This window comes from Desarmillaria tabescens (assembly GCF_030435595.1).
Source record: "Desarmillaria tabescens strain CCBAS 213 chromosome Unknown EV420scaffold_2, whole genome shotgun sequence".
NCBI lineage: Eukaryota > Fungi > Basidiomycota > Agaricomycetes > Agaricales > Physalacriaceae > Desarmillaria > Desarmillaria tabescens.
The window spans coordinates 464,133-490,966 of NW_026848301.1; the positions used below are offsets into that span (position 1 = coordinate 464,133).

At 48.0% G+C, this 26,834-nt stretch overlaps 12 protein-coding genes across 12 annotated transcripts; 6 read left to right on the forward strand and 6 right to left on the reverse strand.

Annotated features, from left to right (window-relative positions):
• Positions 1-203: 203 nt before the first annotated feature.
• On the reverse strand, positions 204-1,118 carry EV420DRAFT_1473649 (uncharacterized protein; the record flags this gene model as incomplete). Its single annotated transcript, XM_060469162.1, has 3 exons — positions 204-712; positions 764-884; positions 939-1,118. The coding sequence occupies 3 exons, from the start codon at positions 1,116-1,118 to the stop codon at positions 204-206; spliced, it is 810 nt and encodes a 269-aa protein (XP_060338098.1).
• A 693-nt stretch (positions 1,119-1,811) lies between these two features.
• EV420DRAFT_429857 (mitochondrial carrier domain-containing protein) lies at positions 1,812-3,358 on the forward strand. Its single transcript, XM_060482073.1, has 7 exons — positions 1,812-1,937; positions 1,996-2,231; positions 2,280-2,368; positions 2,417-2,515; positions 2,574-2,767; positions 2,818-2,910; positions 2,959-3,358. The coding sequence occupies exons 1-7, from the start codon at positions 1,896-1,898 to the stop codon at positions 3,175-3,177; spliced, it is 972 nt and encodes a 323-aa protein (XP_060338099.1). The 5' UTR covers positions 1,812-1,895; the 3' UTR covers positions 3,178-3,358.
• On the forward strand, positions 3,077-4,201 carry EV420DRAFT_429938 (uncharacterized protein). The gene is made up of 3 exons (XM_060482074.1): positions 3,077-3,352; positions 3,420-3,477; positions 3,532-4,201. Exon 3 carries the CDS (start codon positions 3,540-3,542, stop codon positions 4,170-4,172), a length of 633 nt encoding a protein of 210 aa, XP_060338100.1. The 5' UTR covers positions 3,077-3,352; positions 3,420-3,477; positions 3,532-3,539; the 3' UTR covers positions 4,173-4,201.
• Positions 3,836-6,996, reverse strand: EV420DRAFT_1684480 (uncharacterized protein; the record flags this gene model as incomplete). The annotated part of the gene is made up of 1 exon (XM_060479261.1): positions 3,836-6,996. The coding sequence occupies one exon, from the start codon at positions 6,994-6,996 to the stop codon at positions 4,231-4,233; it is 2,766 nt and encodes a 921-aa protein (XP_060338101.1). The 3' UTR covers positions 3,836-4,230.
• Positions 6,997-7,114: 118 nt separating this feature from the next.
• EV420DRAFT_1501473 (uncharacterized protein) lies at positions 7,115-8,916 on the forward strand. The gene is made up of 2 exons (XM_060471065.1): positions 7,115-8,736; positions 8,826-8,916. Exon 1 carries the CDS (start codon positions 7,135-7,137, stop codon positions 8,734-8,736), a length of 1,602 nt encoding a protein of 533 aa, XP_060338102.1. The 5' UTR covers positions 7,115-7,134; the 3' UTR covers positions 8,826-8,916.
• Positions 8,917-9,064: 148 nt separating this feature from the next.
• Positions 9,065-12,232, forward strand: EV420DRAFT_1501485 (fungal-specific transcription factor domain-containing protein). The gene is given in 15 exon segments (XM_060471066.1): positions 9,065-9,364; positions 9,416-9,421; positions 9,477-9,568; positions 9,613-9,687; positions 9,741-10,076; positions 10,126-10,473; positions 10,526-10,680; positions 10,734-10,802; positions 10,852-10,996; positions 11,044-11,161; positions 11,210-11,445; positions 11,496-11,623; positions 11,679-11,702; positions 11,754-12,122; positions 12,135-12,232. The coding sequence occupies 14 exon segments, from the start codon at positions 9,322-9,324 to the stop codon at positions 12,055-12,057; spliced, it is 2,079 nt and encodes a 692-aa protein (XP_060338103.1). The 5' UTR covers positions 9,065-9,321; the 3' UTR covers positions 12,058-12,122; positions 12,135-12,232.
• A 48-nt stretch (positions 12,233-12,280) lies between these two features.
• On the forward strand, positions 12,281-13,342 carry EV420DRAFT_1260219 (HSF-type DNA-binding-domain-containing protein; the record flags this gene model as incomplete). The annotated part of the gene is made up of 3 exons (XM_060466998.1): positions 12,281-12,369; positions 12,428-12,492; positions 12,546-13,342. 3 exons carry the CDS (start codon positions 12,281-12,283, stop codon positions 13,340-13,342), a joined length of 951 nt encoding a protein of 316 aa, XP_060338104.1.
• A 1,059-nt stretch (positions 13,343-14,401) lies between these two features.
• EV420DRAFT_430189 (DNA breaking-rejoining enzyme) lies at positions 14,402-16,057 on the reverse strand. The gene is made up of 3 exons (XM_060482075.1): positions 15,436-16,057; positions 14,463-15,385; position 14,402 (listed from the first exon to the last, which is right to left on the reverse strand). The coding sequence occupies exons 1-2, from the start codon at positions 15,945-15,947 to the stop codon at positions 14,599-14,601; spliced, it is 1,299 nt and encodes a 432-aa protein (XP_060338105.1). The 5' UTR covers positions 15,948-16,057; the 3' UTR covers position 14,402; positions 14,463-14,598.
• Positions 16,058-18,129: 2,072 nt separating this feature from the next.
• On the reverse strand, positions 18,130-19,017 carry EV420DRAFT_1501497 (uncharacterized protein; the record flags this gene model as incomplete). Its single annotated transcript, XM_060471067.1, has 2 exons — positions 18,894-19,017; positions 18,130-18,807 (listed from the first exon to the last, which is right to left on the reverse strand). A coding segment is annotated over exon 2 (678 nt), but the record flags the coding sequence as incomplete, so codon positions are not given.
• Positions 19,018-19,193: 176 nt separating this feature from the next.
• On the forward strand, positions 19,194-20,969 carry EV420DRAFT_1684490 (uncharacterized protein; the record flags this gene model as incomplete). The annotated part of the gene is made up of 5 exons (XM_060479262.1): positions 19,194-20,071; positions 20,124-20,412; positions 20,462-20,640; positions 20,704-20,789; positions 20,856-20,969. Exons 1-5 carry the CDS (start codon positions 19,213-19,215, stop codon positions 20,967-20,969), a joined length of 1,527 nt encoding a protein of 508 aa, XP_060338107.1. The 5' UTR covers positions 19,194-19,212.
• Positions 20,970-21,310: 341 nt separating this feature from the next.
• Positions 21,311-23,451, reverse strand: EV420DRAFT_1616640 (putative efflux transporter; the record flags this gene model as incomplete). The annotated part of the gene is made up of 12 exons (XM_060475142.1): positions 21,311-21,441; positions 21,504-21,666; positions 21,720-21,928; positions 21,978-22,113; positions 22,165-22,391; positions 22,441-22,618; positions 22,677-22,710; positions 22,763-22,893; positions 22,942-23,015; positions 23,070-23,184; positions 23,231-23,338; positions 23,392-23,451. The coding sequence occupies 12 exons, from the start codon at positions 23,449-23,451 to the stop codon at positions 21,311-21,313; spliced, it is 1,566 nt and encodes a 521-aa protein (XP_060338108.1).
• Positions 23,452-24,523: 1,072 nt separating this feature from the next.
• Positions 24,524-26,263, reverse strand: EV420DRAFT_1501501 (uncharacterized protein). The gene is made up of 4 exons (XM_060471068.1): positions 25,833-26,263; positions 25,757-25,780; positions 25,624-25,695; positions 24,524-25,571 (listed from the first exon to the last, which is right to left on the reverse strand). The coding sequence occupies exons 1-4, from the start codon at positions 25,860-25,862 to the stop codon at positions 24,651-24,653; spliced, it is 1,047 nt and encodes a 348-aa protein (XP_060338109.1). The 5' UTR covers positions 25,863-26,263; the 3' UTR covers positions 24,524-24,650.
• Between the last annotated feature and the right edge of the window lie 571 nt (positions 26,264-26,834).

Consider the following 26,834-nt stretch of genomic DNA (forward strand, 5'->3'; position numbering starts at 1 on the left):
ACGTGCCACTAAAAACGTTCCTCTCGCATCACGCGGTAAGCTTTTGCATGTGAATACCTTCATAGAAAAGTAGGTGGAACAAAGATGACCCGACCCGTAGGTGTGCTGATTTACATAAAGAGTTTATGTTGAAACGGCAATTCAACTTGGAAGCGGAATACTTAGAGCGTACTGCTTAGGAAGGATACAATGTCAGATGATACTTAGTCACTGTCCCCGGTGATAATTAATACACAGGTCCCCATTCCACGCCTGATTTCCTGATCGCAAGGCTTTACACCATGGAGAAGAAAAAGGACAACTAAGGCAGGTACCATCCACAACGTCTCGCCCTCCATTGCCACGGCCGAGTTAGCAGTTCCTGAAGCCGCGGGAGCAGTTCCTGAGGCGGCAGGTGTAGTGCTTAATGATGCAGGTGCACTCGAGCGTAAGGTAACACTGGCAGGTGCCGATGATACCGGCTCACTGGTTATAGTACTTTGCACAATGCTGGACACAGATGCGGAGATATGGGATGTGGCGGTTGTGATAACTGAAGTCCCCGATATTGTTGATTGCGAAATTGGCGTGCTGCTACCAGCGCTGGAACCGGATGCTGTACCTGGAGTAGACGATGCTATGGCCGAAGTAGACAGCGGCCTATTCTCGTCTTGACCAGGGAAAGTGACTTTGGGTATTGCTATTCCCTGAATCGAGCACTGAACAACCAACTCTGTAGAATAGTGAGATTTTGATGCGGCAAGTAAGAACATAATGAACGTACCGTCCACGATTGTTTGGAACGAGGAATAGTCCGTAATGTTCGCAGCACTCCCAACACATTCAATGCAAGACACATAGTTGTTCTCAAAGCTAGACGTGCAGCATTGGGCCGGAGTACAATTCTTTGCATATAATCAGTGAACAGGAAATAATATGGGAGTCCAGAGTCTGCGTACCGCATTGACCAAGGCACTAGCAGCAGTGCAGGGCGTCTGACATTGCGATGGGATGTTAGAAGTTTGTCGACCGACAATATGGAGCGCTCTACTCCACGACGTAGAGCGAGGATCCAGGGCTGTTACGCAGGTGTGTAGCTGTACGGCGAGAAGAAGGAAGAGAAAGTTTAACAAGGTCATGACTGACATTCACTAGGTCGTGAGCGAAGACTCGTGTAGAGGTGCTGGAGGGGGAAGCGATTCCCAGCAAGGTGCATTAATATACGATCAGAAGCGCCCGAGGTCTTTCGAGGAAGGGAATGGAGACCCAAAACGAGGATTGCCCATGCGATATCCTAGCGTCTTCGTTCTATTGGTCCTGGGACATGAAAAATGGTCCATCAACAGTTTCTTCTCTTCTAAGTGCCTTCTGGTGCCGCTGATGAAAGATTGATTAAATTGATGATGTTGGCCCGGAGCTACCTGGAGCTGATGTATCATCACGGACTGATATGTACTCGGATGAGTTTCAATATTGCGGTCCGACAAAGTGAGAAATTTCAGAGAAGCGATCAGCTGTGCGATGCGTGAGTCGGACGTTGACCATTTTTCGAAGAAAGCGTACAGTTGACCTTGAAGAAGAATTCACTGTTAGGATGTTCTAGCTTCCAGGAATAATGGAGAACAAAACAGAGGCAGCTTCAAGTCAACAGAGAGAAATTAGAATCAATAACATGTGTCAGAGCTGTGTTTGTGCTAGCCTTGCTGTGTGTGGAAGCACTGAACATCTTGTCGAATTTTCGAAATGAAGTCGTCGAAGTAAAAACCAGTCAGGCAACGTGCCGGTTTCCGGCCCGAAGTTTAGAGTCACTCCTCGATTACCTAACACCAGCTCCCTACTTTTTGCTTTCACGTCGTTCTACGTAGCGTTCGGAGGACTTACTGCAGGCGCGTCGAATTTGCCCAGCGGCCGCTGGAATGGTGAAGCAACCGCCCAGCTTCTTTCCTACGACTGCCTTGGTGCGGTGTTCTAGTGTTTTCTCACGACCTTCACAGCTGATATAACTCTTCCATTCAGGATCATGCAGCTGCAGGAATTGGTGCTGGTGTCGTCGCTACGCTTTGTATGAACCCTCTCGATCGTCTCAAAGTTCAGTTTCAAGTATCCGAGACGAATCCAAAGGGAGCGTTCGGGAAACATATATGGTATGCTCTGAAGGATATCAAGCAACAAGAAGGATGGAAGGGGCTGTATCGCGGCGTAGGTCCTAATATTGCGGGCAATGGAACAAGCTGGGGGTTTTATTTTCTATTGTAAGACCAATTCCCAGTGCTCTTATCGGTGTTCTCATCGCGTGTCAGCTATAACATGCTCAAAAAACGCGCGTCTGGAGATGATATTACTAGACCGCTGTCCTCTGCAGAGTACCTAATTTGTTCCGCCGAAGCAAGTACGTACCATTCGATACTCATGGTGTGTTTGTACTGATGTCGTACAGGTGCTGTGACGGCCGTAATGACCAACCCTCTGTGGGTAGTTCGAGTGCGTATGTTCACCACTGACGCAGGCTCTCCCCACGCCTACCGTGGCCTATGGCGTACGCTTATTTGATTCGTCACACATAACATTGTAATTCCAATTCATCTTCCGTTCAGACGGTCTCCGAACTATTGTTCAGTCCGAAGGCTGGCAAGGACTTTTTCGCGGCACATGGCTAGGGCTCTTTGGTGTCAGCAATGGTGCCATCCAGTTCATGGCGTATGAACAAATGAAACGCTGGGGATTTGAGAGGAAGAAGAGACGGTTTGAGAAGTCGGGTCAACCTTGGACACCTGACGTTGACAAATTGGTGCGTGGAGCGATTGGTTAGGCTTTCCAACTGACTTATAAACGGGGCAGTCGAATACCGCCTACACAATCATGTCTGGTGCCAGCAAGCTGGAAGCGTTGGCTATAACGTATCCGTACCAGGTCGTACGATCACGAATACAGGTATAGACTACCTTTCTAATGAATCGTTTCCGCTGATTCCTTTGTCAGAATACCAATGCAACAGAGCATCTATATCCAAATATCCGGACTACCATATTAAAAACCTGGCAGCAGGAGGGTCTCCGTGGATTTTATCGCGGTCTTGGAACCAATTTCGTGAGAGTTTTGCCAGGTACCTGCGTCACCTTTGTTGTATACGAGAACCTGGCGTGGTTGTTCAGATCAACTGCCGCAAAGAGGGCAGTGAGGCAGGGTATCCTAGATTAGAATATATCTTTGTACTTTTTAATACCTACCATTGAATACTTACCACGATATCTGCTCTATTCCTGGGGAATTTTTGATCAAGGACCTCGTAGGTCTTGTGGCGGTGACCTCTGTTTTTCATAGGGCTTTGATAACAATACAACCGTACTGCTTTTGCCCACCACGATCTCAACAGGTGAGGATCCATAAATCAGAGAATATAGCTCTTTGCCGACTGACATAGTATCGCACCTTTTGTTCAGTGCGGTAATTCTTTTCGGAGCGATCCGCCTTGTACAGAGGGAGAAAGACGACGCGAAAGTAAGGTCAGTACATGCCATGATTGACGCGACCTTGCCAGTAATTCAGAACTAGGTCAACCCATGGCTTCATTTGTGGCTTTTCGCAATGCTGTCGTGAGGTTATCTGGCCGCCAGGTCCGTCACTTGCACTCTACGCCGGTTCCTTTTGCAGGAAACAAATACCGACTCGAAAACAAACGAATTCCATTCGAAACCGTCCACCTCGTCGACCCCGAGACAGGTCAACTGCGGGAAATCATCCTCAAGGACTACCTCGAAACCATCGATGACAAAAAATACAAAGTCGAACTGGTGTCAACAAGCCCCAAACCGATTGCCAAGCTCGTAGAACGGTGGAAAGAGCACGAGAAGATGAAGGCGGCCAAGACGAGGCGATTAGAAAGTCATCGCAAGGCGGAGCACAAAGAGTTCCAGTTCACATGGAACATGGCTCCCTCGGATTTGACGCACAAGTTCAATAACGTTAGGAAGGAACTAGAGAAGGGGAGGAAAGCTGATTTGGTGTTTGTCACGAAGAAAGGGCACAAGGCTCCCAAGGACATACCCCAGAGGCTGCAAGCGGTGGTGGATGAGCTGGCTGATGCTGCAAAGGAGTACAAGGCCAGGGAAATTGTTGGTTCAATGGGTGCCGTTTTCCTTCGAGGTACAGGAGAAAAGCCTGCAGAAGTGCCTCCAAAAGATTCGCCTTCATGACCCCCAGACAATAATACAACATAAATATTAACGTCATTTACTGCGCTATTCATTCTTTCTACATATCTACATGTCTATTCAAACGACGCATCCGTTGCAATTCGCTCTCAGTGCGAACTTCCGGCTCCGTATGACATGAGAACGTCTTCCTCACAATCTGGAACCCTCCCTTTTGTCTATCGAACTTTTGCCGCAAGAAGTACTGAACGCCAGGAGCCACTTGGAGTCCAGCAGCATACATGTCAGTGGCAACTCGATATAGACTGTCCATGTGTACGGAGTCGCAGGCTTCGTAGCGAGGACGAAGCCCGAGTTCAAGTTCTTCGTCCAGCAAGCGAAGCCACGGGAACCTCACCCCACTCGTAGGAAGTAGCTCCAAAGGCACCAGCGCTTGTAGCACAGCATAAAAGAACCTTGCATCAGCCTTTGGCTCCTTGATCTGCTTCGGATCCACTTCCATCCCTAGAGCTATGGCTTTTTGTGCGAGCTCCATGAAATCACGGTTCACCGATTCATCGCAAAACGAGAGGTAGAACGCAAACGCAGAACGCCTTCCCACGTCACGCCGTGGGCCGAAGCGGTTCATACGAGTGTTTTTCCGCGTTTCGTTGTCATAACCCCATCCCTTCACCTGGGGGTAGGATCCAACATAGTTGGCCTCCCGGGCATAGCACGACACCATCGCGGTGTACGCGTGGATGTGCAGCCTCCAGGGTCGATTCGTAGAGTTCATTTCCGGGAGGAAGCTCGCTCGTTCAGACCATCTTGCAAGATTCCACACACGCTCGGCAAGACCAGTGTGCCCACCCCTTCGGAGCCCTTCTATCATCGTTGCAAAGAATACCGGGCCGTACTCCACCCCGCGACGAATGTACGACTGTGTTAGCTCTTTGGCTACCTTGCTGAGCAAGACGGGGCGGAACTCCCAGGGTGAGAAAAGGTCCGTCGTGGACAGTTTGGGAAAGATCATGGAGAGTAATTGGATTATACCATTGTAGTTTTTGGTCTCGGAAAGATGTTTGAGGTATGATGTGAGGGTTACGATATCAAGGACTTTGGCAACGGTCGAGGCAGGGGCACGGAGTGTCATACTTTCTGTCTGTGCACGATAACGTGCCTTTGAGACGCGGCTGGAACCTGGCGCTACTGGATACGATAGTGTGGGCCCGAGGAATGCATCAACACCATCTGATGAAAGACCGAGACTGACTAAATGCTCCTCATTCCGTAAGATGCTCATGGCAGCATGGGTGATATCAGAGCGTTTCAAGCGGGTACCCGACCGTATAAGAGTATTATACGTCACGATATCCGGCCATAAAGGCTTTTCACGTTCGACCATGTAGTTGAGAACATGATCTGCTTTCTTAGGCGAAGAACGGTGGGTAAGGGAGTAGTGAAGGAGAGCATTGCAGCTGTGAAGGTCTAACATGGGCAACTGTCGACGAGTCACTATGCGGGATGGAAGTGGCGGGACATTCTCAGGAGGTGTGATAGCCCCGTGGATGGATGGCTCCTTACGGGGGGAGCGTTGCGGCGGGAGATCATCAAGGAGCCGTCTGAGAACGCTATGAAAATAATCATAAGCTTTCACCTGCGTCGGCTTATTGTCCTTGTCCAGTATCCATACTTTGCTCTCGCTGTAAGGACAGCGATAAAGCGCGCGGATGAGGGCTGCGACGTCCGGGAAAGGATACTCGCGAAGATCAAGGAGAACCGCTAGGTTGGCTAGAGCCTGCAATGACGCGTCAAACTCTGCTTTCGAAGCATCGTCGACAGGTCTTTGGGATAGTTTTTCGTTAATGGAGGAAACAATGGTCTGCAAGGAAAGAGAACGTGGTTTGCTACAGACTTGCCGAAGATGTTGATAGTTGGTTAGTAGATGTCGTGATTTCTCCGTCTCCTCGTTTGAGTCCAGTGCCAAAGAATCTAGCTCTTCTGCAAGGGCATCCTTGACTTCCCAGTCATGAACGAGGCCGACAAATATCAACGATGCAAGAATTATCTCTCCATGCAGGATACAGCTGCCAATCAATGCCCGGAACATACGGTCCGTGCGTTTCTGCTTGTATTCACGAGCAGATTGCAAGATCTGGAGAGTGGAGATGATAAATTCATCCTTGGTCACGGCGGGTCCTGGATTAAATACAGCAGGCGTTTTGAGAGCGGCTTGCAGCATGATGTACTGCTCTTTGACCCATGCTTTGGGTGCAGATGACGCCGCATATCCCTTGATGACAGCTTCCAAGGTTGTGACATGGATAGGTATTCCGTTCGCCATCATCCAACTGCATACACTGTACGCTTTCCTGAAAAATCTTTGCCGAATAAGTGCGTGAAGAAGTGTGTGTGCGGATAATCGGGGCGACACGGGGCGAGGGAGCTTAATGGCAATGTTTCTGAATGGTTCATATTTTCCAACCATCTCTGGATCGTTGAGGATCGAAGAATTCGCCATCAAAGATGAGAACCGGACAGAGTTAAAAATGTGATAGGCGCCACTGACGTCGGCGTGCTGCATGGATACCCTTATAGCATGAGAGGCTGCACGAGAGAGCTGGGGTGAAGAAAGAGATGGATCCAGGTATGACGGAAAATATGTTGGAGATGGGGAGGGATGAATTTCGACATTTGACAGGGCAGTTGCAGACCGAAAGAACGTTCTTGAGGACAGCGTACGCGACGGCCTTAGAGCATACACTGAGAACGACCTCTGCTCAACGGCGCGGTAAACAACGTTGAGCACATTGGCACTTGTAAGCCAATTGCATCGCATATAGCTCGCATAACTTGTAGAAAAAATGTTAGAAACAGAAAAGAACATGCTGTACGCGACTCACCCGACCTCTGCTTCTAGCTGGCCGTCAAAGGACGATGTCGGTGAGGGAGAGAACTGTCGGCTTATGTAACGCGAGGACCCCACTTCCGGACCGGCCGTCGATCTAGATCTCGAACCACGACCATGAATTTCGAGGAAAACATTTACATTTTCTGCGATGGCTGCACTAAAGAGCTGCACAAGCCGTACTTCGATGCTCTTCCTTCTATCGTTCGCTCTCTCCGCTCTGCATCGCTGGTCACCCCTTCTGCCGAAATGGTCAAAATAAATACCAAACTCAAATCTGAAATAATTCGCCTTGAAAAACTCATAAAGGCTCTTCAGTGCAACCTCGGGAGACTGAAGCGTGTAGTTCCTACCTATGCGTCTCTATTCGCTCCTGTTCGCCGTCTTCCGTTCGAAGTTCTCCAGGCAATATTCGAACAAACCCTCTACTCCAGTCTGGACGACATCTTCCCGTCGTCGAACACAAATAAGACCATGTCCCTTACTCCTATCCGACTAGCATCAGTTTGCTCCTTCTGGCGGGGAGTATGTCTCGCATCTCCTAACTTGTGGAGACACATGTACATCTCTATCAGTGTCCAGGACATACACAGTCGCGAGCTCAACCTCATCAGGGTTTTTCAGAAGCGTGCACAGTCCAAGGATATCTTATCGCTGCGGATCCGTTCTCTTGTAAGGAACGAGAACGACGGTGCCCCCGAGGAGGCAGACCATCCGCATATCCTAGCGGCCCTTCTGCTCTCGCCTCCCGAGTCTCGGGGTGGCCCAGAAACGGTGCCATATCTGAGCGTGGACGCATGCCGGGATGTCATTTTTGAGCCATCCTATCGAGAAAGACCTGACTTCTCCATATTCCGTCGTGATGGTGGAAATGATACCGTCCAATTTCGTTGGCCTTCCCTAAAATGTCTCGGTATATCCCCCATTGCGCCCGGCGCGCAATTAGGCGCCTCCAGTCCATGCACTCTTTTCCGAGATGCGCCTCTCCTGCATGAACTCAACATCTCTAACCAATGTTTCAATCCCCGTCACTTCATTCTTCCGTGGACCCAAATAACCACTGTTCGAATCCACGACTATCATGACACTCACGTCATTTCCGCCTTTTTGCATCAGCTTCCCAATATCGAGCACGTAGAATTTTCTAGGTGCAACTTACCATGTCCTCAGGTCAATTACATTGTGCCCCTCACTTCTCTAACGACAATACATTCCGATGCAGCGGTGGGAGCGGCTAAGTTCCCCAGGTTGGAGCACCTTGAGCTCCGAAACACAAGCGAAGGGGAGAAGAGCATCATCCTTCAGCCTAGCGCCCTACGAAGGTTCATCTCGAACTTGCTCTCCGTTTCAGCTGGTTTGACAGAACTGACTTTGGTGTGCGTTCCCATCGCCTATGAGTACGTCCTCATGGCACTCGACCAAGCGGTACACCTTAAGTGCCTTGTGATTGTCGAAGACACATACGACTGTGATCTTGTTACGCCCGAGTTTATTGAGGGCTTGAAGAGGCTGGTGCCGGTCCTCGAGTATCTGAAGTTGGTATGGCGGGAGTATGAATCCATTGAGGAGGAGCTGGTCGTCAGGATGCTTGAGACAAGGTGTAATACCACTTTGACGTCGGCAGTTATTGGACCTAGGCGCGGCGGCCCGCTGCAACGAGAGGTATTGGATAGGATGCAGGCGTTGAGGGATCGGGGGTTAATAGTAACATTGTATTAGGCAAGTCCCTCGTTTTCTTTCAATTCTTTTCCTGAGTCGTAAAGCTGCGAGATTTATTGTGTGATTGGCCTACACAGCTTACTTTCTTGTTGCTTTCTTGACAAAAAAATCTATCTTTCCATTTCAAATATTCCCGGACATTCTCCAGTGTAACGTAACCAAGATCCGCCTCCCAGTCACACCAAAAAAAGTAAAATTTCAGCCGAATTTCCACCTGTCCAAAACTAAATAAGAAACTGGCGGGATACCATATATAGGTATGCGCCCTCTCCCGCCTCAAGGCGGGATGGAGCGGGATTCCTATATATGGGATTTTCCTGGTTTCGGAATTAGTTTCTGACAAACAAAAACTCGGCGGAAATTTTACTTTTTTTGGTGTGAGTGGTCTGGTCATGCTGCGCAGTGCGCAGCATGAGGAAGCTGAACGGATTGATTTCCCCATTCTACACGAAACAGTAGGGCCCAGAAATTTCAAATCGGACCGGATTGAAAGCGGAAGCTTACTGGCAACTACCACCATCACTGTTCTTTGGCTCAAGCACTAACGTGAACGACCTAGTAACTCACTTCTGGTGAAGGTGGAATATGAAGGTGGCCAAGGCATGTGATAATTGTAAAAGAAAGAAAGGTGCGTCTACTTCATTTATCTCTGAACTTTTACTTACGGTAAAAAAAACAGTGAAGTGTGAGCGCTAGAGTCTATTAGGTGACTCATAATGAGATAACATATTCTACAACAGGTGAAGGTGACAGAAGGTCGAATCAGAAATGCAAGAACTGTTTGTCCAATGATGTCGAATGCACGTATATTGCTGCGGCAAAGATGATACCGGTAGGCCTCGAGCTTATCTTATGTACAGCTCATGACCTTTTTAGTACCGCTATTCTACTAAAGAATACATCGAAGAGCTCGAGAGAAGACTAGAAAAGACGCAAATGGTTTTGCGCAAGGTATGATCGGTCTATATCAGCCTTCGTGGGACGCTTGCTTACCACTCTTAAAGTTTGTTCCGGATGCTGTGATTGAAGAAGAACTGATCGGAAAAAGTCGAAATCAGAAACTCCAGAAACGTCAAACTACCGTGACGAAAGATGGTTCTAATACTAGGAACGATAACATCCTAGCAGACGGCGAGGTGTCCTTTGACGATGAATCAGAGTTAGATGAAGCGGACAGGTTAAGTCAAATGGCAGTAGGTGGTCCCGATGTGAAAAGCTTTGGGAAGTCGAGTGGCATCTCGTTCACAAGTACGGCCCTCAAGATCAAACAAGAACTAGGAATTCCTTCAGTAACAACTTCCCGACTACCAGGAAATCAGTTATGGGCCAATGCTTGGTCTGTACGTATGGCATGAATCCTTTCAAAGTTCCTCTAATGACGGTCTGCAGAGGAAGTATGAGGACACCGACGTCGACCTCTACGATTATACTTTCCCGGAGCCAGACCTTCTAGACAACCTTGTCGAGCTGTATTTCTCTCACATAAACCGATTCTGGCCTCTTCTCCACCGCCCTACGTTCGAGCGTTCCCTGGCGGCCGGCCTTCACCGAACGAACAAGGCGTTTGCAGCTACTGTTCTTATGGTTTGCGCAAATGGCTCGCGTTTCTCCGACGACCCTCGCGTACGAGTTGATCATGACGAGTTACCATATCGTCATGGCTGGATATGGTTCGTTCAAGTACACCGGGTCTCTGTACTGAGAACTGCGAAGTTATACGACCTGCAAAAATGCGTGGTAATTACTGTCTCACCCAGTGAATTCGGCCATGCTGATCAGAAGTTTCCAGCTGTCGGTTTTTTACGTACAAGGCTTCTCTGTACACAGTTCATGGACGATACTGGGAACCGCTATGCGTATGGCACAAGACCTTGGTGCGCATCGGAAACAAAGGCCGGGAATGTTGCCGTCGGCTGAGGAGGAACTTCTGAAGAGAGCTTTCTGGTATTGGCCTCCCTTAGATGACCGCTTATTACATGCCTGACTTCGTGCAAAAGGGTCTTGGTGTGCATGGACAGGATCGTAAGCATGGCGTTAGGTAGACCATGTGCTATTCAGGAAGAGGAGTAAGTTTCTTATATCTTTGGTGAAATCCTTATAAATATGTTAGGGTAGTATTGTTGCGGACCTCCCAATCGACTGCGATGACGAATATTGGGACAGCGCGTTTGTACAGCCTTCGGGTGTACCTTCTACGATGTCTTTCTTCAGCTCTTACGTTAAGTTAAACCGCATCTTTTTCAAATGCCTTCGAACAATAGTCAGTACAGTTGCCGGTCTACGCTGATTGCACTGACTTCTTTCAAGTATTCTCCAAGTAAACCGACTGCTCTACGTCGTTCCGCTGACAAGAGAAGTAAAGAAGACATCATCGCCGAACTCGATTCTTTAGTTAACGAATGGGTGGATTCCGTACCTGAACATAGTACGTCTTTCTGTGATGCGCACAGCAACCGATCTCATTGTATGCCAGTCCGCTGGGAACCTCGACAAGGAAATGAGATTTTTTACAGTCAATCCGTCTTTCTGTACTGCTCTTATTATCACCTCAGAATTCTCATTCATAGACCCTTCATACCAACACCTGGGAAACCATCGTCTCTTTCTTGTCCGTCTCTAATAATCAGCACCAGCGCAGCTCGGTCCATCAGCTATATTTTGGAATGTCAATCACGAAAACAACCGGACAGTCCTAAGTATTACTGCGCAGTGAGTCTATCGGGCTATCAGCGGGATTAAACTAACCTGAGGTTACTGAGATGTCTATCTTCTCCGCCGCGATTATTCTTCTCCTCAACAGTTGGAGTAACCCAACGGCAAAATCAGAAAGCAAAGACGTCAAACACATTACTCAGTGTGTAAATACTCTTCAGACGTTTGAGCGACAGTACGTGACTTCCGTGTGCAACCGCGTTATGCTCATCAAATTTGACTCTCTGAAGATGGCCGTTTGCTGGTCGATTCTGGTAAGTAATGATTATGCTCGTGAATTGAAATCTAATAGTTGGTGCTGCTAGCGATGCTATCAGTCATCTCACAAGTGGTGTATACCCCCTACGACAGCCTGTACCTGTGCGCGAAAGCACTGATATCTCACCTCAGCCAGTCTTCTATTCATCTCAATGGACAGAGTTGATGGATATGCCCTTTCCTTCGTCGAGTTGGCCTTCTTCATCGGACGATGCGTACGCTCAGAATTTTTGGGCCATTGCCGAGGATGTATTTCGTGACACGCTAGCTCATGCGCAAGGTTCTGATGGAGGAACATTACCTTATGCCGCTACTGAAGCTTGGAGAGCCTGTGTCCAAGCATCATTATAGTGGCTTCATGAGTTGGGTGAATAATTTTTTATATCAATCAACCCCCCTGGAATAAGTAGCCTAAATAACTTGTAAATAACTACGTGTCAGTGACGTTCGGAAACGCGATCGGAGAGGCGGCAGGCAGTAGAATGACAGCATTTGTTTACCATTATCCTTGATAACAAATATGATACCTTTTCACGCGTTGACTGCCACTTGCTTCTATCATTTCTGACTTGTAATGTCCTTCAATGACAAGCAAGTTGCCTTGACCAACACTTTCCGCTCGTTCAACTCTAAAGTCCCTATATTTCTGCAAAAATTGTACAAGTATGCCGACTATATCCGTTTCTTTCGTGCATCACATTTGACATTGTGCCACCGTTAGAATCGTCGACAGTCCAGAGACGAATAATGCGATATCTTGGTCGGTTGATGGAGAATCGTTTATTGGTAACTAGTCCAAGTGCTGTTGTTTCACCTTAGGCTAAATTTGAGCATTACAGTGTATGACCACGAGCGGTTAGCAAGAGACTATCTTCCACAATGGTTTAAACATAACAAGTACTCCTCGTTCGTTCGCCAGCTCAATAACTACGGCTTTCATAAGGTGTCTAACCTTCAACAAGGTGTAATGAACGCCAGCACAGATATAGAGCAGTCGCAGTACGCGCATCCCTATTTCCAACGTGACAAAGAGGACCAACTTATCCTCGTCCGACCGACCAAGCTAGCGAAGGACCGTCCTACCATTGATTTTGAGCAGGGAAGTTCTTCTACTTCTTCGTCGGGTGCTGGACAGCAGTTGGATATGCATGCCGTATTAAATGGCATAGCTGCAATCAGAAAACAGCAAACAGCAATAACACAGGATTTAGATGAACTGAAACGCTCAGATCAATTGCTGTGGGAAGAGGCTCTGCAGGCACGTAAACGGCACACAAAACTGCAAGACACTGTAAATCGCATTGTCAAGTTCCTGGCTACCCTCATTTCGCAACCCAGCGGTAGCGGCGTCGCGCATCCCCAGCCTTCACGCCTTATGATTGAGAACTCTGTTACGAGCAAAGTCAGGGAGGTTGAAGAACACGACGGTGATAACAAAGAGGCCGCCATGGCTTCTGCTCTGCGTAACTATACTTCTTGGCTCAGTAGCAATCTGTTCTCACCAGATTTACAGCAACATCACCTATCGAAGCACCAAAGCCAGCGGTTCCCGAAACATTCTCCTCTTTCAGTGCCCCAGCAACAGACTTTCAATATACCTCATTCGCTCCAAGCGCAACGATCGATCCGTCAATAGCCCCACAGCCAATACCCTCTCCCCCCCCTTCCCCCGGAGGACTCAGCTCCATTTTCGATAGCATGTCTACCTCCGACTGGGATATGTTTTCCTCCCTCCTAGGCCCCTTTCCCTCTCAGACAGACTTCAGTCAACTCCCTCTTTTCGATATATGCCAGTCGTCTCCACGTCTTCCTTTAACACCAGGCGACAATGCTCCCGCACAATCCCTACTCGATGAAAGTCTTATCCCATCTGATGGTCAAAGTCCTGGCTCACTTAACAAGAGCATCGGAGACATTGACAATGCCGTCAATGCACTGGATTGTGATATAGACTTTCTGAGCAGTGCCTTGGGACTACCGTCCGATGGCCTGCCAGTCGGTGATGATGGGATTGACTACAGCTCTTTCTTCGCCACCTCTCCACCAGATATCCCAGACTCTTCTATCAGCGCAGACTTTACGGGCGATGTCCCAGGTGGCATAGCGTCACCTGTGAATCGCAGTCGGCATGGATCTCTACAACCTGACGGTCAGGGTGCGGACCCTGGAGGCTGTCCACCACCGACAGCAGGGCTAAAACGTAAACTGGACACCACGGATCTGGAACCTCCCGCTATAATTCCAAAACCTCCTCCTGTGTATGCGTCGTCGTCCAGCGTAGTGGGGTCAGGGGAGATGTTGGATAAATGATGCATTAGATGCGTATTTTCTATGGTTCATGCGGCAGGACAAATAGAGATAGTCGACCCATTTGTACTCGGTAAAGGCAGCTGTATACTACAAGTGTTACATGTATTATAATATTGTCTACGGCTTTGTTGAAACATCAAATAATTTCTAACTCGCGCATAGGTTTCACTGTGATTAGTACGTAGCTTAGAGAGTAAATAACTCGTAGATAATCGTAATATCTGCCTTATAGGTAGTAGTTGCTCCATATGACACAGAAACCCGCTAATGATAACTCATTCTCCAGACTCCCAAGCAAATCCTGATTTTCGTGTTGGCAGCACGTGAGGTGGCTGCGAGGTCATGACAATTGACATTCCGGGCCGATAGCTGGACTACTTCCTACGCTGCCAAAGCCACTTCCGTTAAATTATCCTTGAAGAGGGGGTGAGAGAAGCTGCACGTACTATGTAACAGCCTCTCTCTGCGAACGAGAATCCAGAGGATTACGAATCCCCCCAAGAAGATCTCGAAGGATGAGAGATCAACAGTCGGAATCCTCTGGGATCCGACTTCCCCCCAGACGTAGTAGCTGATGGATTACTATACACTAATAGATGCTAACCTAGACATGGATTCTTTTAAAGAGCGAAAGTTGTCTAAAGAATCACCGATGAATAAAGGCAAGATCTCTTCAATACTTCGCCAATATCTGAGGAACGCTTTTGATGACCATCGGCCTTGTTTCATGACCACCCAGGGGTCGACACCAGACAGGAGCAGGAAAGTCGCTCCACCAATACGGAAACTGTGTCCTAGTACGGTCTGCAACCCTTCTGCTTCCCAAATGGAGTTGCAGCGAGTCATGAATTTTTTTCTGTCGAGTGCGGTCCACCCAGTCTCTCCCGAACGAAAGGCAAATAGCGGTGCATCGTCAGGGATTTCGGAGTTGACATCGAGATGATGTTGAATCGCGCTCAAGGGATCAGTTGGGTCTGCAGCCGATGTCCAGGTGACCCAATCGCCTTGGTATTTTTTCGTTTTCGTGTAGGGAATAAAAATGCTAATCCAAGAATGATTGTTAGCGGCTGTTCCAGTTGTCCGTGGAGAACGGCGTAAAACGTTACGTGTTGGATCAAATTGAGAAGGCGAGGCCAATAGAATCTCTCCGAGCCTCGTACAACCTTTCCATGCAGTCAATGCGGCAGCCCATACAGCGCAGTCGAAGGGGTCTGAGAGATCCAGATGCTTGTGTAAAGTATCAATATGTTTTTGGGTGACGGGTAATTTTGGTTCTTCGGGACAAGGATGGGGGGCGAGCGTATCAGCACCCTTTTTTGTTCGCAGTAGCATATCACCTCCTAACCACGGGGCATTGTTATACTCATGCCTAGCGAATAATTAACTGGGGGTTTCCTTGGTATTCAAGAATGCAAATACCATAGTTTAATCCCATCAATCCAAGTATCGATGGTAGACTTTTTAACTTTGCCTGCTCCCATTTCTGCGACAAAAATCGATAGCAACGTATCATCGGCAGGCATTCTTTTATCCTCTGGAATTCGAAACTTGTCGCAAAACTGAGTAAAGCGCAGGAGACCAGCACCATAGTTCTTCAACGTATCTTCTGTTACTGAAGCCAGCATTACATCTTTCCAAGCTGTTATTAGATGCTGGGGATAGATAGACGATAGGAGAGCAAAGGAATTGATTGAATACGGTGTTTTCCAATACGGGATTCGCTGCGATGCCAACCGGAGCGGCCTAAAGTCAGAAGGTTCAATGCTTGAACCTTTCTTGACACGAGGAGACTTCAAGGTTGGGTCAGGCGATTTTGACGGCACACTGTTACCACCAACTGGGTGCGGCAGACTTGTCGATGCCAGGGACAGCCCTCCAGATTGGGGAGCATCTGCACTGGCAGATGCACGACGAAAACGGATCCTATACATAGGACAAAAATTCCTTGAGCTCCAAAGGGAGCTGAAACGTAATATGGAGTCGATCCTCGTCCATTCCCACCTCGCCGCGAGAGATGGGGTCTGCACGATTGTCTTCAGACTTCACATATACTGGCAATAGAGAGATATTGTGAGACATCAATGAATTAGAAAGGCGACGAATGCATGCGTTACGATGAGGGTTACGAGAGCGGCCTTTTTTATAAGCATCAATGGAGCTAGAATTGTCCCCATGCACCGGGGCGTCGCAATCTGACAAGTCCGCCGTTGATGCCCACATGGCAAAGAGCTCTAGAGCAACAGTTTCAGCCCATCCGATGTCTCGACCTTCCGCTTTCCAACCTTCCTTCAATTTCCACGCAGCCCAATGGCCACCGATGAGCATACCTATTCCCCATGACGTTGAGGCATCTATCCATGCATCGGTATCACAAACTATTTTGGGTTTCAAAGTGCGGTGGTAAGATTGAACTGAGAGAACATTAAACCACCATTTGGAGTCAGTGATGACCGGGGAGGGGATATGATGAGAGACGAATTTGTTGGGAAATTTGGAGAGGAAAAGGGACAGCGAGGGAAGGCGAGACCGGCCTTCCTTATAAATGAAACAGATGTGCTGTAGAGTACCGTGAATAGAAGCAGCCATGTCATATTTGACCGTCCGGTTCTCTAGAGCTGTTTCCAAGAAGGAAGTCAGCTTCGTCAAGTATTTTACCCGCTTCCTCTCTGGGAGGGAGACAGTTTTCATCTTGAGGTCCCAATGGAAACCGACATAAACTGTTTCGTATGCAAAGTCGTGTCCTTTTTCTGTCACAGGATGCCATAAAATTCCCAATGGGGAAGATATGTCGAGAATGGTCGACAGGTCGAAACAATATTGATATTGGGAGGAGCCATCGTGGTGAGTGATTGTTGAACAAGGGTAACGCCAAATATTGAAATCGTCGACCCATTTGAAAACTTCAAGCATGATTAAGATGAATAGGAGGATATCTCTTAAAGCATCAGCAACTTCGCCCTGAATATTTCCGGCAGTGCACAAACCGAAGGGCGTGCAATGGTTCCCCCAAATAAGATCTCGCCAAAATGTGGCAATGTAACATTTGTGCTTCGCTAGGATGGGCGAACATCAGTATGCTTTGACCCAGTCCAGCGCAGCGGCTTGGGTTCCCGGAGGAGCCTTCACCACCTGAAAGACATAATTAGGACATGTACATTTGTCATTAATACAACATAAAGGGCGCAATGGGGCGTCCCGAGTTCATTTAGGGAACTGAACATATCAGATGTTCAATAGGAACACCGTAACATGGAAGAGAATAGCTCTTCGAAAAATTTTGGGCATGGAATGGCCATGGCCAGCGGAATAAATGCGGAATAGCCGCTGGAGAATAGCTCCATACACATAGGGAACATCCCAAGGTTACGGAGAAATTTAGCTCACCGCGTCTGCAAAAATCGCTGCCGTATACCATTTGGTAGGCTTCTCTTGAGCATCGAGCCAAGAATTTGTGCTGTTGCCGCTCTTGTCTTTTGCTGAAAGGTTGTGTACAATTCGAAACTTTGTTTCCTCATCAATAACTGCCATCGGCGCTGTTCGGAAATGGCCTCCAAAGAAAATTTCAGCATCTTCGATTGACAAACCACCATACATCCTTCCTGCATCAATCTCGTCCGCTATGTACTTGTCAATGATGTCCATATGTTTTGAAGCCGAGGCAGAATTACAAGGAATGAAATTGGAGGTAAGAGGAGGAGGGGAACCGATGGGAGAACCGTAGATAATGTCATGTACGAGATTAGGGTATTTTTCCTGTAAACCACACCGTTGAAGAGTATCACACCACACCTCAGCACGGTAAGGTGTGACGACCTTTTGACCTTCAGTTACGAGGACATGTGGAGGCACCATGACCTGTCTCAGCACACAACGAGCAGATGTGGAGGGCATCGTCGGTGGGCATCGTACACTTGTTTGGTCCTTGGACATTGTGTCGTAAGCAGACGGGCTGGTTGTCAGAGGTGCGGTAGAGATATGTTCCCTCCAGGCGACAATGAAGGATCGTCCAGGTTTGTTAGGAATACTCTCGCTGCAGGCGTCGGCTTTATGCCCTTTCTTTCCGCAACGGAGGCAGAGGTAATCAAAGCTCGAGCGTTCGCCATCTTTACGAAAGGAATACTGAGATTTGTCAAAGGGTTGAAACCGGGATTTGTTTTTTGTGGTCCTAGTTGGGCCATTGACGGCTGGGATGTATTGAGCAACGGCAGTCTTGATCTCCTGGGCTGTCGTACGCCTAGCGACCCTTTGCACGACGCGGTTCCAACCTTCAATGTACTCTTTCGAGTTAACATCAATAATAATGCCTCCCCTAGTGAAGAATTGCGGTCGTAAATGGTCGCAGTCGAATTCCTTGTGAGCCTCGAATGTCGCCTCGATGTCTGGGTCGGTAACTGCTCGCTGGTGATGTTTCACAAAACCTTCGAAGATTTGCTCTCCTTCACATAACTCCGAGATAAAGCTCAAGAAGTTTTCGTACGCTGCGAGCCATTGGGCCAAGGACATGTCCTTTTCGTTGGGGAAAGTCGAAGTATCGAGTACTCGAATGTTCGTCGATGTAGCACCTCGTGCGAACTTCCGATACGTTACGTCTCTTCCGAGCCTAATATTCGTGAGCGTTGTGGGAGTAAACATCGTCAACGGTGGTGAGATTCCATTGCGGGCAAGAACGAACAGGTCTTCGGGATATGAGGACTCTACGGTGCGATAACCTCCATTGGCCAAGGCTTTCGCATCCGCAAATTTGAAGCCTGTCTCCGAGTCCTTGGCATGGTCCTTGGAAGCTGTGGACATAGTCGGGTTGTTTTGATGAGTACGCACAAGAGAATTCATTCGATCAGCTAGCTCCTTTTCATCTTCATCTTCTGAAACCTCGCTAGCATCATTGGCCTGCCTTCTCCTTTCCGCTCGCCTAGCATTTCTTCCTTTCAATTCTTTCATCATCTGAGCAGTCATTGCTATCATGGTGACGTCGAAGCCAGTTCCTTGATTTGCCGAGCCATGAGGTCTTCCGGAGGAGGTTGAGGGAGCATTGTTGGTTTGAGCAGACATAGTGGATGATATGATAAAGTAATAGTATTTCTGGATGACTGAAAACGCAACGAAGTTGCAAAGTGCGAATGAGGTGCTGACTGCGAACGAGGAGAGTCAAGGATGAAGGCAAGATTCAGCCCTTCTCGTTCGCTTTGTCAGCACCTTATGAGCATTGCCTCACACGTTCGGCTGATGCTCAACGCCCAAGTGATTATGTCGCTTCCAGCTGAACTCGTCTTCGGGATTCTCTTCTCCCTCTGGTCCATTCAATCTTGCACCGAGGAACGTGTACAAACCTTCAAAAACTGCTCCCTTGTATCTAGATGCTGGTCTGCCATCATGAAGGACGTAAATTCTACGCACTCGGTCATTCCCCTCTCCTACAACGGGAGTCAGATGTATACCATCCGGGCGATATCTTCGATACCTAATCCGTCGCTCTGTCGTACCATAACGTTCAAGGTCGACTACATGGTTCTGCCACAGCTCCTTATCGATATGGAATGCGAACCTTCCATCACAGCTAATAAGGGAATAGAGTCTGCGCTTCGGAGGCTATTCTGCGGCTCTAAAACACCTCAAAACGCTACCCATATCTACGTAGACTATCTTGACGACCCTCAAGTCCATATCCCTCGCTTTTGGATTCCTCAACAGATCACACAGCTGACTATTATATACCACTACCGCCGCTGGGTTCCCTTCCGGTTCCGATGCTGCAATCCCTGCGAATGCGAATGTAACCAGCCTGCAGTTGACCAAAAAGTCATCCATCTCTCCGTCATGGGAGCCACATCTGTGATAGTGCAGCGACTCACAACTCCTCTCACCAAATGGAAATGTCTGGCTTCGTTGACTACAGACGCTGAATTTCTGGAAACTGATATTCCTGTCACCTTGCGAGATGCCTTCACCAGGAGAGAGTACAATTATCCAGACCAGGAAGTGGGACCGGATTTTGTGCGTTGTGTCATGTTTGGCGAACGGATGTTATGGTCCTCCTTGCTTTCCAGGTCGTACCCCAGTATGTTGTTAAATGTCTTCAAAATCGGTACCATTACTCAACTCATTTACAGTAGGGCTACGTGTCCGCGAGTGTTATATCTCAATGCTTGAACAGGTCATTCCACTGGGGTCTGTGGGATATATCGGTCCTTTAACCAGGAAGTTCATCGTATTGTTCAATGCTATCGATCCAGTGGCGTCCTCGACGGAACCACGCATTCATCGCATCCCTTCTCTTCTAAAGAAGGGCGTAACAAAATTGACCGAGAACCCTAATTATTCCTCTTCCCCGGGGTGGGATTATGAATATAAAAGGACAGATATCCTGCGCATGCTCGGAGCTTGGAGTCGAGGAAGATCGTTCGTTTTTTCTTTCTTATGCTTGTCTGCCTGTTACTGATAGAAGTAGAGTGTATAGTATCCCTCTGGGATTCGACATGGGGGCCTTGCTATTTCTCGCGCTCGGGCGTGCCTTTTCCCGAGAACTTGTAGGAGACTATTTTGAGGAATGGTTGTACGAGCAACGACAGACAATTACGGACGTGTTCGGAGACGATCATCCTTTCATCCGAAGACATCTGGACCTTGGTGACGGGATTTTCATGCTACGAGTTAAGAGTTTTGCTGACTGAGATGCTGCTTTCATTTCAGTGACAACCACCGTAGACTCCTCGCAATATGCTTGGTTTGCTCATCTTGGACAAAAGTCGAGGAAGGATCTGACAGAGGACGGGAGTGTAAATACATTACTCAGTTGTGTGATTGCATCAACACTAACACACCTACATAATTTTACTTTCAAGTCGACCCTCAGGCTTCGCGCAACCCTGGAAGCCCTTGGGGGAAGATTAAAGCTCCTAGGTATTATACTCATCCTGGCCCCGTACTACCCTCGTGGGACCACGTCTCCACGGTAGGACAGTCACCAATGACTGTAGAAATCCGTTGCCATTTCATCGCGTAGTCGCAGGTATAATACTACTCTCTCATAAGTACTCCACCGTTCATTGTACGCTTGAACGAAAGTCACACTGGCCCGAGCCTTGTTCAATTCAGTTGTATGTGGCGCCGTTGAAACTCTTGCCTTTAGGAGACCCCTAGCTGGGCAGGAAATGCATGGAAGCGTCTACTCAAGAACAAAAAAGGATATAAATTGAAATTATCAACCGACTGTTGTCTGCATGCGAGTGAGTGATTTCTCAGTCTATATATGGTCTATTATACGATATTTCTACTTGCTCCTCTGAGCGTTTCAGCATCATGTCGACAGTTCTTTGGCCGCTTTCTCGGTCTGAACGTCATCCTCAGGGACCGCTAAAGTATCGGCATCACCCTCTCTTTCTTTTAACACCCCCGCACCTTGGAAGAATACCAATGCTAACAATGCCGCTAGAAAAGAATAGTGTAAAGTCAGATTTTATACAGGCCACAAGATATATGCAAGCATCTACCAAAGATCCCAAATGCAAAATCTGTCCATGCCGCGGCCTGATAGGCATCCAGTTGTGCCGGTTTGGGTGCATTTGACGAGTCAGTCCCAAAGTCTTCCGCCCGTGCTCGTAGAACTCTATCATATACGACAGTGGATATTGTCACGCCAAAGGAAGTACCGAGCTGAAAGGGCAATGTCAACAATTTCATCCCGATGCGTATACCCAACAACTTACCTGAGTCATAGTTTGAAACACTGCACCTGCAACACTCTGTTCGTGTGGCAGGGATACCTTTGCAATGAAAAGTGTACCAGCTGCGAACACAAAGTCGGCTCCGACGACGGAGAGTACAGCCGCAGGAAAATCGAAAGCCCAGTACGTTGTGGTTGGGTTTATCAGTGCGAAGAGAAGACTAGCCGCGCTTGTGAGTGCCGTCCCCGATACTAAACGATATCAATACTACAGCCCAAACCATGGAACACGATGGCGTACCCATGAAGTATATGAAAGGCACGCGGCCTGCCACAAACGCGACTATGACGTTACAAATCAAACCAGAGACATTCTGCGGCACCATACGCACAACGGTGAGGATCGGGGTACGCCCCTCATAGTTCTGATAATAAAGCTATGCAATATCAGTGAGATTTAGTTAATTTGATGATAGCGCGAACCATACTTGGGTCCAATAACACCATCCCTGGAAGCAGCACCAATTGAGAAATGCGATAACCATCACCACAGCAACTCGTCCGTTTGCCCTAGTCCAAAGAGATAGTCGCATCAGTGGTGGAGGGGTCCATTTCGATGGGGAGTTGGCAGAATCTTGTTGGCGTTCCAGATAATGCTGCCAGAAAAGAAACAATACTATGAAAATAACACCCGTAATGAGTAACGCTGTTATATCTTGAGGTATATTAGTACTGATCGACATGTTTTGATAGGGTGAACCTACATGGTGTCTTCCACTGCTGTGGTGCAAGCTCTCCTTGGGTTAGAATAAAGACGATAAGAACAAGCCCTGCAGTTGCCAGGAATGTGCCCACTACGTCGATACGTTGATCATCCTCCGTTGAAGGCAGATCGCGGTCGATAGTAAAGAGGCCCAGAGCCAAGGAAGCAACTGTAAGGCCCTAGAAATTATCGCCAAACGTGAGGGCAATGTCCATTCACCCAATTAGAGGGCCTTACAGTATTGAGATAGAATAGGGATCGCCAGGTTTGTCTGGAAGCAAATTTTCAGCAAGGTACCTTAGATCGCATCGTGCTGCGCTCACTTAGTCAATTGGACCATTACACCACCGATAGCTGTGCCGATGGCTCCGCCGATGGGCGCACCAGCAGCGAATGTAGCAAATGCAATCGTACGCGCGCGAGAAGGAGGGAAAGCGTGTGCCAGAATTCCGAGCTGTAAAATCCGTGAGCAAACAAACTTCAATATAACATTCAAGGAGACACGTGCAGAAGCTGGTATTGTTGCAGCTGCTCCAACGCCCTGAAGGCCCCTGAGAATATCCAGAGTCATTGCATCTGATAGAAGGTATGTCAACAGAGGTCCTCACTGAAATCATCAGTCTCACATACTGTTGGCAAATGAAACTCCCAAGGTGAATACTGCTAACCACAGAGCTCCGAAGCAATAAACTTTTTTTCGCCCGTAGAGATCTGCTATTCGACCGAACATTAGAAGCAGACAACCCTAAATACTCAGCAGTGTATAAATCCCCACTAAAGTCGCAACTTACCGCGCTCAGTGGGTACGCAGACACTACCCATGTTAATTCTGACTCCGGGACATCTAAATCAACTGCCATAGTCGGAAGAGCAATGGAGACGGAAGTTTGATTGGCATTCTGTGACTATCGTGAGCATCGATACGCATGAAAAAAAGCAGGAAGGAACGCACGTTGACCATCATGGCGAGGGTACAAGAAGCTACAATCAACACAGACCGTAGGACAGACATTTCCCGGGCATTTCTGGGAACATCGAACCGTCTCCGCTCCAGCGAAGTCATGACTATTTGGCAGGAGTGAATATTCGGACATGGCGGTTAAGTAGTGCAACAGTCAGTCCCGGTTTGGCCCCGGTCCAAATGATTCCGCATAAAAGGACGTGCGAACGTGATGTAAAATTAGTCATTTGACAATGGATTGATGATCGATCGACCCAGCTACATGGTAGTAACCCACTGAGGGCAACCCACTTCAAGGCACTAACAAGATTTGTTGGCGACGTCGAAGTGAAGTGGCTCAAGATTCGATTATCTGTCTTTTGCACTGACTTTCTCCACATTCGGGTTGAAAAATCTATGCTGGAAAATCCCAATATCTATTGAATTGGTCTGTCGTTGGTCTGTTGTCCAAGGAGCGTGTATGCGATCCCTCGGCGGGGACTGAAAGAGTCAAGACTAAATTCCACGGTTATTCGGAATGACCGCTTCATCTCTATCCACAATTAGGAATATTTATGCGTGTGGTGGTGCTTCTTTCTAATCGTAAGTAAAAACGTACCACTTTCTGCTTCGCAAACGAACGGTTTTGACAGACCAAAGCCAAGCCGCAGTTCCACAATTTAAATTCGGGGACAAGTGGCACACAGACATGCGTCCGCGTCAATTTTGAAGCGGTATATCCACCTCGGGTTGCTCGAAAAGCTCAAGAAGAAACTGGTGTGGCAACTCTTGTCATTCACGAACTAGTTGAGTTGGGAAGACGGGACATTACCCCGAGAATCATGAATGGAAGATGGTTCAAGTATATCGATGGGGTAGTTTATCCCGATCATGTTACAAAGTAAAATTTCACGGTTCTATCGTGTCCTAAGGACGCCTTGTATGGGGCAATTTCCGCCGAACAGTCATGCAGCATGACCCACTTATAAGATGTATATATATGACGAATGAACTTCTCGCTGCCTTGATTAGTAATAACAGAACACCGACTGAGCCCATCGAACTAAGCCCAAAGTGAATCAACTACAGATAAATTCGGATATGATATGTTGATGGTAGATTCAAATTGGATGTATAGAATTGACCACGATTCAAAGCTCTGATCATTCATTAGCAACAGACAATCTGACAAGTGAAGACGCAGGGATATAGTACTCGACTGGTATGTATGACTATACTCCTACTCGTTGTGTTATAGTTCCGCATTGACTTTACTGCATCTTTGCGAAGTGGTACATAACGATACCCACCAGAGCAGCCACCAAAGGACCCGTGATAATGGTCTTCAACGGCGACTGCGGCAACGGCAACCCCTCCCTCCTCATCCTATTCTTCTCATACGTGCCAAGTTTTGGATCGGGCATCAACGCCTTGATCGTGAAGGCTAGCCACAGTGCCTTCTTTACCAAAAACGTCACGACCTCATTCCTCGGCCCCAGCCCAAAATACTCAAGCGTCTCATCCGCCAGTGGTAGGCAAAACATCGCGCGTCCAACGAAATGAAATGGCTTCGGGAACCAGCGCTCTTCAAACTGTTCAGCAATAGCTTTCCCTGCCAGAAGGGCCGCATCGCTTTGGGGCCAGGGTCGACGGCCCCATTCCTCATTGAACTTGACACAGGCGTCAAAATCGGGAGGGAAGCTATCGGGAGGCACAAAGCCGCTCTCCATGAGGAATCCCTCATATAGGCACTTGGCAAAGAGGTACATTGCGCGTTGCATGTGAGGAGGAAGCCCTGGAAGGCCCGCCAGGCGCATGGTGTTATGTACCTGCACCGCAGCGACTGCACAGGGCTCGATGAAGTCTTCGTAATGATCCCAGCTACCCGGGAGCTGTTTGGCGAGACGCATGTGGAGGGCGTTGAGACGACGCTGGTTCTCCGAGTGAATGACGCTGGTGGGACCGAACTCGAAGAGAGGAAGGAAGAAGTCGCGGGTGTCCTCAAAGCGCTTCTGTTTCTTGTTGAATACTTTGCCGGTGTGGACGGAGGTGGCGAGGCCAACTGGATTCATGTTGACGACGAGGAAGGTGGCGGAGTACATAATATTGATGATGAACTCGTTCGAGTTGTAGCTCATAAAGGTTTTCACCATCTCTTCCCAGTCTTTCTCTGGGTCAAGGGAGGCGAGGTACTTGGAATAATCGTCAGATAGTTTGACCTTTAGTGTAAATATGACAACGTACGCGATCGATCCATTTATATCCAGACTTGTCGGGGCAATACTTTGCAGGCGGGCTATCCGCGTTTTCTCGTTGCTGGGAAATTTGCCTGGTCAGAAAATTTGCTATCAAAATAAAGGCAAGCGGCGCGACTTGCACTAGCGTTGTCAGCGGTGAATTTCTAAAGTATGATGAGCTAAAGTATGGTTAGCGAAAAAAATGGATAAACGTACCTCGCTGGGTTCTAAGACGAAGTGAGACATAATTTGAAGCAGTAAATGGCAAGTCAAGGTTGATATGTGATTCAACCATGCTTTATATATTGTTTCGAAACTCTTCTTGGATACCTGAAAGGAAGCATGCCAGAGAGGTGTGAAGATGCCGGACGGGAAATATAATCCGACATTCCAAAGACAATATTACGAATCGTCCAAGTGGAGGAATCTTCGCCGTATCCCTGGTCAACGTGATTGACTCAGCCAGTGCTTTTTGTGCGTCCATTTCATGTGGCATATTAATGATGAATGTGACGGCGCGGCGATGAAAGATGGAGTCTGTAACTTCAAAAGTCCATAGATGTCGACCCCCAGAATGCCGTATGCATTGACTAGCAAAGTATTACTACAAGCAACAAAACCACGGTGTGTGAAAGTGAAGAGAAAAAAGACCGGCTATCGGGCCGTTGCCAACCGTTTGCGACGTCATCGTTGACCCCAGCGTGCCGAGGACTACTTGCTCTCCTCCCACCAACACCGTCCATTTTCGAACAACGGCTTCTACAGATAACCCAACTTTTGAACAACGGCGAGTGCACATCTGCCGTCAGTCTAAGTTCATTCCCAGCATATGGAATTCGCGCCTAGGCATGTTGCGCGTCAGTTGACGTATTAGCTCGTCAAGAACGCATGGAAGCCCTGCCATGGATTGAAAAGAAACTGTACTTGGTACGATTACACGTCTGAGATGAGCATTGGCTATGTCAGCAGCGAGGATTTGAGCACTGGGTCACATGTAGTTTGGTATGTTGGAGAGGTCGCTGAAAGGGAATGGATTGGTGAGTCGCCACGTTTCTACTCTACTAGCACCGTTCAGGTCGGATGCTCCATCGTCGAGCTATTTGCTTCCAGTTCGATTTGGCGCCTCATCGATGTTACACGCGATCGAAGCATGGCTCGTTGTCCACGTTATCGACGTCGTGAAGCCCCCTGCTATTCATTGTAGGCTCCCTCGTGTAT

Bases quoted from the DNA above. Each gene is read 5' to 3' on its own strand.
- EV420DRAFT_429857 (XM_060482073.1), top strand. From the start codon at position 1,896: ATGGTGAAGCAACCGCCCAGCTTCTTTCCTACGACTGCCTTG. The intron at 2,369-2,416 runs GTACGTACCATT...GATGTCGTACAG, and splicing joins AATTTGTTCCGCCGAAGCAA to GTGCTGTGACGGCCGTAATG. The intron at 2,516-2,573 runs GTACGCTTATTT...TCTTCCGTTCAG, and splicing joins CGCCTACCGTGGCCTATGGC to ACGGTCTCCGAACTATTGTT.
- EV420DRAFT_1501485 (XM_060471066.1), top strand. From the start codon at position 9,322: ATGAAGGTGGCCAAGGCATGTGATAATTGTAAAAGAAAGAAAG. The intron at 11,162-11,209 runs GTACGTCTTTCT...ATTGTATGCCAG, and splicing joins GGATTCCGTACCTGAACATA to TCCGCTGGGAACCTCGACAA. The intron at 11,624-11,678 runs GTACGTGACTTC...GACTCTCTGAAG, and splicing joins CTTCAGACGTTTGAGCGACA to ATGGCCGTTTGCTGGTCGAT.
- EV420DRAFT_1501473 (XM_060471065.1), top strand. From the start codon at position 7,135: ATGAATTTCGAGGAAAACATTTACATTTTCTGCGATGGCTGCACTAAA.
- EV420DRAFT_1501501 (XM_060471068.1), bottom strand. From the start codon at position 25,862: ATGTCTCACTTCGTCTTAGAACCCAGCGAG. The intron at 25,696-25,756 runs GCAAGTCGCGCC...CAAATTTCCCAG, and splicing joins TCACCGCTGACAACGCTAGT to CAACGAGAAAACGCGGATAG. The intron at 25,572-25,623 runs GTACGTTGTCAT...GATTATTCCAAG, and splicing joins GATATAAATGGATCGATCGC to TACCTCGCCTCCCTTGACCC.
- EV420DRAFT_430189 (XM_060482075.1), bottom strand. From the start codon at position 15,947: ATGTATAGGATCCGTTTTCGTCGTGCATCTGCCAGTGCAGATGCTCCC. The intron at 15,386-15,435 runs GTATTTGCATTC...ATTATTCGCTAG, and splicing joins ATTGATGGGATTAAACTATG to GCATGAGTATAACAATGCCC.
- EV420DRAFT_429938 (XM_060482074.1), top strand. From the start codon at position 3,540: ATGGCTTCATTTGTGGCTTTTCGCAATGCTGTCGTGAGGTTATCTGGC.